At 42.0% G+C, this 10927-nt stretch overlaps 1 protein-coding gene across 1 annotated transcript in view; it reads right to left on the reverse strand.

Annotated features, from left to right (window-relative positions):
- CDC25C (cell division cycle 25C) overlaps positions 1 to 4516 on the reverse strand; it is a 40981-nt gene extending 36465 nt beyond the window's left edge. Inside the window, exons 1-5 of the mRNA XM_012646399.1 lie at positions 4291 to 4516; positions 3486 to 3580; positions 2730 to 2775; positions 1540 to 1573; positions 1335 to 1424 (exon numbers count right to left, since the gene is read on the reverse strand). Of these exons, the coding sequence (XP_012501853.1) occupies positions 1335 to 1424; positions 1540 to 1573; positions 2730 to 2775; positions 3486 to 3580; positions 4291 to 4484 (459 nt within the window). The 5' untranslated portion in view covers positions 4485 to 4516. The remainder of the gene's footprint in view (positions 1 to 1334; positions 1425 to 1539; positions 1574 to 2729; positions 2776 to 3485; positions 3581 to 4290) is intronic.
- Between the last annotated feature and the right edge of the window lie 6411 nt (positions 4517 to 10927).

The following is a 10927-nucleotide window of genomic DNA, read 5'->3' on the forward strand; positions in this document are numbered from 1 at the left end:
TCTTTATACTTAAAGTTGAAGGGGAAAAAAAAGGCCTAAGAAAATTTTCTCCTTAAATTTAAACAAAAAGATCAGAGGATATATGGCTCCTCCCTTTCCCTGCTCAAACTTTCTTCCACAACCCCTTTTCTCATCCAATCCAGCTTAGAAAAATTCAAAGGGCCACAAATCCAGAGCTGATATCCTATAGCCGATAACACCTCAAATGACCCCTAATGATGATGTTCAGTGACTCACCAGCAGAGAAAGGGGAGACACATAAGGGCCCCCTGATCTCTTTTGAAACCTCAGGTTCATGGATGCCTGCGACTTCAAGGGCTTCAAAGTGTTGTTTTCCTGCGTAAGAAAATCTGCATTAGCTGGAGGAAGAGAATTGTTAGCTGGCCCTGCCAAAAACATTTCATCTGATGAAGCCATGAATAACTCACAAAACACATTAAATGTAATGAAGGTTAATCCTATATTCTGAAGATGCAAATTATCGTTTAGATTTGATGTATGGCATGTAGATTTGCTTTGGAGGACACTAATTTTACAGTCACAAGTAAAAGGGATGGGGGTGGGGAGGGAGTCTGCTAGGAAGGGGATGTTGAGATTTGTAAAAGTGAACATGAAGGGAGATTAGAAGGATAGTGTTAAATCAAGAAAAAGCTGATCAGAACAGCCAAAAACATAGGCATATGTTAGTCAAGTAAGAAAAGAACAGCAGCGATCTTTCATGCATACTGACCTGGACAAAGGAATGGGAGGCAGGGGAGAACAAAAGATATCTAGAAAAGGGGCTTAGTTGAAGAGGTTAGATAGAGAATTATCTTAGTGATTAGGTAGCTCTGGAGAGGCCAGTTTCAACTTGGAACTGAAAGATGTCCTAAGGCTTAGATAAAAAGAACTATGGTTTCCTCTGAATAGGGGCTAAAAAGCTAGACTAAGTGGGAAATAAGAAGAAACTAAGAAATCTACTCTTGAATGTAAAGTCATGAAAAGAATCTGTGAACAAGTTGTGCAAGTTATCCATATCTGTTAAAAATAAAAAAAGAACTCCTAAATTCCTTACTCTGCAGTAACAGTAATTTTTGTCTTCAAACTGATCAACTGAACATAAGTAATAATTATGACCTGCTGTATAGGACTTGGAAGTAGATTTCTGTCCTAGGGTCAAACCCTAATGAGAAAAAACAAAACAAAACAAAGACTTCTTTTACCTACAGCAATGTAGTTTGCTTGTCCAGCATACTTTGGTATAAACAGCTCCAGATCTCACAATGATATCAGTGAGTTGCTTCACTCGAAGGAATAAAACTGCTAATATATCTAGGTTTCCATTAAACACTCACATTTTCTTTATTTGCTGATGATCTACGCATTGCATCTTTCTTTCTGTGGCCATGGTCCAAACCATTTGGAGTGCTACAAAGAAGCTGTGCCTAAAAGAGAGTGTTTGTTGAGAATATCCAGCATCCTCAAGCCACGGGTGAGTTGGAAACCCTCTGCCTCCCACCTGAGAAACAAATATGAACCCAAACAAGAACGGCTACTCACTGGGCTGCATTTCATAAGGTGTTGGTGTTGATTCCTACAGATTAAAACAAACTGCCAGTCAGGTAAGCCCCAAATACTGTTTTATTATTTTTTAGTGGGTTGGGGCATCCCAACTTTTCCTTTCTTTCATCTAGGAGCCCTATTCCTAGTTGATATATCTCTTCCAATAACAATACATAGGGTATTCTCTATGGTAAATATCAAGACTCAAGTGACATCCTGGGATAAAACATTCATCCTACTTGTATAACCATATATGTAGACATACACCAAAGATGAATAAGTTTGTCCTACATCTTAGGTAGACACAATTTACTAATTTTTCAACATTGACTATTGGGGGCTAATTTTTTTTATGAATTTCTATCCTCTCTCTCAGGATTTTATCAAATTGATATGGGTTAGACCATTTAAAGCAATTCAAAGAAAATACAAGCAATTCAAATGAAATTTTCACATGTATTGGTAAAAATAGTCATGGAAAGCCTTCCCTAGTGTGCTAATATAGCACCTAATTCACCTAAACATAAAAGGATAAAGTTCTAAAAAGATTAAAATAGCCAAGTAGAAAATTTGCAGTAAGTTTAAGAAGGTTTGAATTAAAATTAGTTTTTATTCCTTGAGTATTTCCTGACTAAACATTTTAGGATCTCCAACATAATAGTAATAATAACAAACATTATAAAATGTTTGGTATGTGCTAGATACACATTTTCATTTAATCCTTACAATAGCTGTTTATGAAAAGTGGTATCATTATTTCCATGTTATGAATAAAGAAACTGAGGTCCAATGAAGTTAAGAAACTTGTCAGAGTCACAGCTGGTAAAGTAGGAAGCTGCTGGAATCCAGAAACTCTGATTCCACAGCCTGCACTCTGCACTTTTAATCACTAAGATACAGCACCTCTCACATGCAAATTAAAGCCTACACAACTGCAGTATACATTTTCCTTTGTTTTTAAAGATACTTGTGATTGTGTGTGATGATTAAAATGAATAGCCTTCATTTTCACAACACTAGTTAGATCTGGGAAATTTAAAAGCTGTTAAAGGTAAGGATCTAGGCCTCAAAACCCACTTTTACCCAAAGTGAAAGGTTTTATACTCCGCAGAGTCTACATAGGATAAAATCCCCATGACCAGTGCTGAAAGGCTTTAGCATGGGATTCATTTAGCAGCAGAACTTACATCTCAGCTAACTGTATTTCTTGAGATCCTGAAGAATCCAAGTGACCTGCAATCAGATATGAACAATCAGTAGAGGAGTTATTCTTGTCTGTGCATCTTGTTTTTCCTTTAGATTTTCTTCATTACCAATAAGCCATATTAATTTCAAAGGCTGAGCTTTTGAACACAAAGCCCCCTAATTAGTATCCATTTTGTGGTATAAGGTATAAGGTACAATTTCATGGAGACTTAAGAATTTACCTGTGTCACTGAAAGAAAAAATGATGGGAAGCAGTGCACTATGCTAACCTATGGAGATTTTTTTCATGAGTAGAAAAGAAAGCTTATCACTCAGGAAATTTGAAATTAGAATACTCGAATGGTTGAATAACAAAACAGTCCTTTTGGGCACAGACCTATGAAAACACATAAGAATTAGTTGACAGCATTTGTCTTTATGCTGGTTTCTTTGCCTCTGCTGAGATTAGACTAGGGCACAAAACATCTCATATCCTAACTACTATACTTTCATTCCCACCATTAATCAGTCAACAAAATATATTTCTTCTTGTTTAACTTGTTCAAATGCAAAGTGACTCAGTGTTATTATTTTTCTCTTCCCATTGGTTTAATCATTCTTCTAGTTACCCACAAAATTCCATCTCTCTAGCTAGGCTCTCTACCTACTTTCACCACCTTCCATCTCTATCCTACTACCCTGTCTTCTCCCTTAAAAGTTATTCTTCCCTTTGAGGCCTTTACCTCCCTTTTTCCTACCAGTTTCATCAAGGTCTGCGGAAGTGGTAAGCTGAGTGGCAGACATCTCCCCACTGCTAAGATTCGAAAGATCGAGGCAACGTTTTGGGGTTCCTCTGTTGAGACACAACAGTACATCAAGATTCCCATTAGGTTGTAATATCCTTAAAAGTCAAAGAGTATGTTATCCTCTTCATTTGAAACATCCCTCAATGACTATCAGATAATCTGAACAGTTCCGCATAAATCTAATTGTCTTTTGGAAATAGACAGTACAATACAGTACAATCATCTGTACCTTAGTTTCTCCTTACCAACATTTTGAGACAGGATAATTTTTTTTTAAATGAGGCTCAAAGTTTATTGGCCGGTGGTGGTGGGATGTCTTGACCCTACATCCTCTGCCCTGTGCACCATGAACGTACGATTTGATTTCTCCCTGAAGTCTCTAGTACTTCTCAGGTACTTCTCTGTTTGCTAGCTGAGGCATCAGGACATGGCATGACCAGAATTTAAAGTACAAGTACAATAACACTAATATTAATACTATGAGAGTGACCAACTCACATAATGCAATATAGTTTTCAAAGACTTTTCCCATACATCATAACCTTTGATTCTCACAAGATCCTAGTATAATAGGAAGAGATTATTATTTCTATGTCACAGAAAAGAAGCCAGAGACTCAAAAGGGTCACAGAGTCAAGGTGAGAGCTGAAACTTAAATCCTGACCTTTGAGCCAAGATAATTTAAAAAACAAACAAAAACGCCCAACTGTTTAGAAAAGCAAAGGAGATAAAGGTGTAAAAATAAAAGTGGATTTACCCAGACAAAACGCTTAGGTTTGCAGAATCACCAGGGAGTTTGTCCACTGGAGTTCTAGGGAGATCTGGACAGACGGTAAAGGAAGTCTCTCTCTCCAGGAGCAGGTTTAACATCTTCCTCTGATTGGACCTAAAACTTGGTCCCGAGCCAGAGCTTTCCTCTTCTCTTGTGGATGAGATGAGCTCTGTAGACATGGTCTCCGAGTTCTTACCAAGAAAAAACAAAACCTAGCTAGGAAAAGGAGAACATCACCTACACAGGTACATCATAGTTCATTCAGCTTTCCAAATTCCTTCACCCTTTCCAGCCGGGCGGATCAGTATTGGAGAAGGGGCATCCCCGAAGGGTGATTCTCAACCAGGCTTGAAGATTAAATCGTAAATCACACTTGCTGGAAGCGGCTTGGTCTTTTCGTGGAACCTGAACTTACCGACGAGAGGCAACCTCAGGACTTTTAAAGGTAGAATGAAGAGAGGACTTTGACTTGCTCCGGGCCACACGGCTCGAGACTCCTCAAGGGAAGGTACTCAGGTCTCCTAACTTGCGATCGTGCCCATTTGGTCCTCTGAACTTCCGTTTGCGGGCTCCCGACTGGACCCTAAGCGGGCGAAAGGGTTTCCGTGATTCCGCGGGAGAGACGGCTGCGGACTTACCTCAAGTTTCGAGTCTGAGACTTGCCTGAGGGAGAAAGGAAAGTGGATAGGGATCGACACAAGCGAAGACTCGAGCAGAATAAAAGGAAATCTAGGCAAAAGATGCAATTGCCCAGACTCCAATTCTGCTTCTCGACTTCGTAGGTCAGAGTCTGGCTTAGCTGCTACACTGGACAGAAGGCCACAGTTATGGCCTCTGTGCAAGGATACCAACAGCCACAGACGTTGACCGTTCAAACCTTCCGCCCTCTCAGTAACCTATCCCCGCTCGCCTCTCAGCTGCGTCAGCCAATCTCCGCGCGCGCGCCCAGACCACTCCCCCCTCCCCCCGAGGGGAGTGAGCTTGCTCGGGAAGGGTCAAGATTTGCCCCGCCCTGGAGCCAGAGCAGGATGACCATTGGTCCACCAGCGTCAGGCACGCCGCCAGGTAAGCTCCACCCCACATGGAGCCTGGCGCACCATTGGCTCTCCCTCTGGCCAATCGCCACACCCGTTCTGTGCTCTTCGTTCCCTCTTCCTCACGAACCCCGGCAGATTTAAATTGAGCCTCGCTGGCGGTGACCGTTAGCTGGGATAATACGAAAAGAGATTTTGAGTGGAAAGATGTTTTAAGCGTTTCATTTTCTTGCTTCTTTCGCGTGTCGTTACATAGACCTTTCCTTCTTAGTTTCGCTATCCTTCCGCTGGAGACGGAGGATTCGCCGCCGGTGTCGCAGGTGTTGGGGCGAGACAGGTGTGTCTATGCTGAGCGTCATTGGCCCCTTGCAAGAGCTTTCTTTGTTCGATGTCCCTTTTCGTGCGCAGCATCTGAGAGACACTAGGTTATGTGGGTAAACAGAAATTACTTTTCAGGAAAAGTAGGGGAGTTGAATCATCTTTTGACATAATCCTTACCATGGCCCCAAGGATCTTAAACCTTGGTTATTTATGGAAATTTGAACACCGACTAGGTGATATTTAGAAATTCTTAATGTTAGCCATTTGCTTTTAAATAATCCTGTGGGAGTGGGTATTAATGAGACAAAATTGTCCGTGAGTGTTGGGTCATAGGGAACAGAGGGGTCCCTTATATTAAATATTTATGCTTCTCAAAAGTTTAATGTGCACACTAAACACCTGGGGATCTTGTTAAAATACAGATTCTAATTCAGTAGGTCAGGTTGCAGCCCAAGATTGTGTACTTCTAACAACTTTGCAGTTGATGCAGATGGTCCTGGGACCATATTTTGAGTAGTAAGACATTATGCTACACTGTACTTCAGTGTATATTTGAAATTTTCCATGATAAAAAAATGCTTAAAACAACCTCAGAAGCTCTTTAAAATGCAGGCTCCCGAAAGATGAGCTGATGTTTGCAAACGCAGAAGAATTTTTCTATGAGAAGGCAATCCTGAAGTTCAACTACTTGGTGCAGGAGGAGAGTGACACTTGTCTGGGAGGCAGATGGTCTTTTGATGATGTACCAATGAAGCCCTTGTGAACTGTGATGTTAATTCCAGGCAACAAGATGAACGAAATCATGGATAAACTGAAAGAACATCTATCTATCTAACCCATTTCCCATGGACAGCGATGAGCTTGTTTTTGTAAAATTACCAGAAAACTCAGTGGAAATTTATTGAAAAACTCAAACTCGTGACTTTATTCAGATGAAGATCCTATACAAAAAGTAGGGTTCTGTCCCATGTGTCTGTGACACATTTACAAAATATCTGTTTTTTTAAATTTTTGGTCAAATTATGAATGGTTGATTAAAAACTTTGCCAATAAGAGAAAAAATGGAGTAGTAATTTAAAGAACTCAATAAAAACTTCTATTTTTTATTTTAAAATAAAAAAAATGCAGGCTTCCCAAATGATGATTCAATAGGTCTGGGGTGGGGTCTAGAAATTATCAAGGTCCCCAGGTGCTACCTATGCAGATGGCTTGCAGACCAAACTTTGAGAAACAAAAGTCAAAAATAAAAATTCAATCTTTGATAAACAAGTCAGAAATACAACCTTTGTCTGATGTCAGGATCTTGGTGGTGGTAATAGCTAAGAGGCACAGTGTAGTCAACTGGTTTTTATCCTAATACCCTTTTTATCTGTAGAACCTACTTCCCCAGAAAGAAGGTGTGTGAAGAGTCTTTGTCCTCTAAGATAAAGACAGTGAGTGTGGGAGTCAGCACAGAGCCTTGCCATGCCAGGTGAGTTTGAAAATCAGGCTGGGGATTAAGGGAGTGTGGTATGAGTTGATTTCTGCTTTGATGACTATAGTATAATCACACTTTGTGTGACACTGTTACTTCCCTGCAGGTGGGAAATAGAGACAGATGGAGTTGTTCTGCAGCGGCAGCAAAAGCAGATAGATTATGGTAAGTGTACCCCTGGTTACCAGTGCTTTCTGCAGCAGGTCCCCAAGTGAGTGCAGTTGTGGGTGGTCACAACAAGGTGTCAACCAAGGGCTTTGGCTTATTGTCAGGTGATGGAAAGATATTAGAATGTGAGTGCTCTGACAAAGTCGCAGCATTACTAAAACTAATCCAGCCCCAAAAAATAAGTTTCTGAGATTTTCTCAAATGGAACAAGCATTCAGTGGCACATGTCTGTAGTCCCAGCTACTCAGGAGACTACTTGAAACTATTGCTTGAGCCTAGCAGTTTGGGGCTAGCCTGGGCAACATAGCAAGACCACATCTCTGAAAAAAAAAAGACTTTTTAAAACTCTCTCCATGTTTCCCAATGAGGCGGGTTTCCTCCCATTTTTACCATCTCCTCATGACTCCAGCTGACTTAGCTAATTGTAACATACTTGACTAATTACATGCACGTTTACATGCATACATACAAACGGATGTGTGAAAGGCTAGAATTATTTTGAAGTGAAGTAAAATACTATCTTTTATATCTTAATTTCTGAAGTACTTGGAATATATCTCATTTACCCTTCCCACAAGAATAATATTAGGGAGTGGGTAGCTGGGTGTGGTGGCTCACGCCTATAATCTTAGCACCCTGGGAGGCCAAGGCAGGAGGAGGATTGCTTGAGGCCAGGAGTTCAAGACCAACCTGAGCAAAAGTGAGACACTATCTCTACTAAAAATAGAAAAAGTTAGCCAGGTGTGGTGGCCTGTGCCTGTAGTCTCAGCTACCTGGGAGGCAGAGGCAGGAGGATTGCTTTAGCCCAGGAGTTTGAGGTTGCAGTGAGCTATGATAACACCATTGCACTCCAGCCAGGACAGACAGAGCAAGACTCTGCCTCAAAAAAAAAAAAGAAAAGAAAAGAAAAGAAAACTTAGCTGGACATGGTGGTGTACACTTGTAGTTCCAGTTACTTGGGAGGCTGAGGCGGGAGGATCACTTGAGCTCAGGAATTTGAGGCTGCAGTGAGCTATGATGATGCCACTGCACTCTAGTCTAGACAAAAAAGAGAGACCTTGTCTCAAAAAAGAAAAAGAATATTAGCGAGTGGGAAGTTTGGTATTTAATCTGATCTGAAGATTTACTTTTTCTCTTGGATTGAGGAAATTGATCCTATGTCATCCTTGGAGAATCCCTAGTAGGCTCCTGATTCACTGTGATAAGCAGTGAGCTGTGTCCTTTCCACCTTGACCTCAGTCTGACCTATATTTATTGTTGCCAGGGCACAGCGACAGCCAGGTCTTCACCCTCAAACACCAAACAAGTACAAGAAGTATAGCTGTCACTCCTCGGATGCCCAGATCAGGCAGTGGAGAAGAGCCCTACATTCCTGGGACCCTCCCCAGCCAGAATCTGCAGGGCAGAGGGCAAAGGGGTATGTTCTCTATTCCTGGTTCCTTTCATGAATGGTGAGCTGAGCCCTACCTCTCTCCACTTTGCAGAAGTTTAGCTTTCACTGGGTGAAAAGGGAGGGTCTGAATGAGTGCATGCTCCTCTTACTCTGCTACCTTCCTGGGCAGGGAATGGAGAGAATCTTAAAGTCAATGAATTCCATCCCTTTGGATGACCTCCTGGATGACTGGCTCCAGGCCCTAGAACCCTCAGAGAATATGAATGGAGACCAGAAGGGGGCCCCAAGTAGTATCCTCTGCTGAAACCCACTGGAGCAGGGACAGAGATGGGGCCATGAGGGTACAATTAAGACGGGGTTCAAAGTAGTGGCCCAAGAACAAAAAGGCGCAGCAGAGAAACATAGCAGGAACGAGTAAAAAAACTCAAATTAAAAGTGGCATAAGGAGATTTAATTATGGGCAGGAGTGTTGGGCTGCACTGGGGGGTGGAGGGGGGGAGCTATTTTATACTTGATGAAGGGTATACCCTTCCTTCGAAATGAGGCCTGAAACCTGATTTGCAGGTTTGCTTTTTTTAGAGTGTCTCAGCTTTTCAATGTTTTGCAAATGAGCCAATGTTTACTTCTTTTACTCAACCTTTTAACTTCAGTAAGCACAGTTAATAATAAAAAAGGGAACAGCCTAGTGTTGAAGAACAAGGGCTTTTAGAGTCTCAGACTGCTTTTTGATGCTATGTTTGCCTACCACATGGGCAGTCACTTAACCTTTTGGGCTGTTTCATCTGTCAAATAACAAGATTTTGTTTCATTTTATTGTAAACGAAAATGAGAATATGTATTTATTTAAAGTATGTAGCATGGGGTCTGACACATGGTGCAATTATTGGACACTGTGTCTCTTACACTTCATGGCCGTTGCCTCTGCTCCTTTTTTGCCAAGGGGAAATGTGCAGTGCAAGGTAAATCTCTCAACCCCCATTTTCTTTTCTTTTCTTTTTTTTTTCATGTATATCATTCATCTGGTAGCCCCATCTTCTTCATTAGTACTGTACTTCACTTTTCCTCTACTCTTCTTTTTCAGTTTGCAGACTTGGCAGTTCCTGCCCCCTCCCTTCCCTGGCTCAGTGAAGAAGATCCCCACCACTGGCTCTACTTTTTAGCTTATTATCACAGCTACTTACCTGCTCCAGTCTTGAGTAGGGCACAAAATATTTAGAGAAAACAAATGTCTTTCAGAGGACTTGCTAAGTGTAATAGTGAAGATTATTTGCATTACTACTACTTTCCAATAAATTAAAAAGGAAATCTAAAACTGTGCCCTACAAGGAGATCACAACAAAGGCATTGTTTAAAACCTCTTCTTCTCCCTTTTTTTTTTTTTTTTTTGCTTTTCCCTCTGAACCATCTTTGATGCTAGGTAAGACTCAAATTTATACAAGAGCCAGAAGCCATCTGTCCTACCTCTTCACCTATCATCTACATTCAATCTCTTTAAAAGGGACTTAAACTTTGGTTCAGAGGTGGGAGGTGGTGATACTGATGGAGACTTAATAAAAGGTGGTAATGATGGAGAGTTATTTCCTGAAGAGGAAATAGAACGCCGTCTACATCTTTTCCCATCTGCCTGTTTCCTCCCTCCCTTTCTGTCTTAAGGAAAGTGGTCCAGCTGTAACGGCCGTACTTCTCTCCCCACCTCCCCCTCCCCACGCAAGCAACTGAACCGCCTATGATGTCATAATCACAATCCCATTACCTCATCCTGCTGGGGGCGGGGGGAGGAGGAGGAGAGGGAGTGAACAGACCTGGGCCATCCTGCGCTTTACAAAGTGTTCTGCGTGGGGACAAATTACAGAACCGAGTGGAAACGGCCCCGCAACCATTCTAAATCCTCCATTTTTAAGGTTCCAGGCGATCCGGCAGCTGGAAGACGGGTTCCTGGGACTCAGAGCAGGCCCTAATGGGCGCTTGGACTACACTTCCCAGCAGCCTTCACGCCGCGGACGGGTCCTTTGCTGGGGGAAGGGGGATTCTTTCAGAGAGGTGGCTATAGAGGGCGGGGCAGGAGAGCAGGTGAGAGGCACTGTAGCTAATTCTCTTACGCGGCCCGAACCGAGTGGGCGGCTGCATTTGGGCCGATGTAGGAATGGAGGGCAGGGGTGAGGGCTTTGTTTACCTTCTTCCGACATGGCCTCCCCCGCTGGCTTCAAGCTATGCCTCCAACTGGGCCCGTCC

The sequence above is a fragment of the Propithecus coquereli genome, unplaced genomic scaffold, assembly GCF_000956105.1.
Source record: "Propithecus coquereli isolate 6110/MARCELLA unplaced genomic scaffold, Pcoq_1.0 Scaffold242, whole genome shotgun sequence".
NCBI classification, from domain to species: Eukaryota; Metazoa; Chordata; class Mammalia; order Primates; family Indriidae; genus Propithecus; species Propithecus coquereli.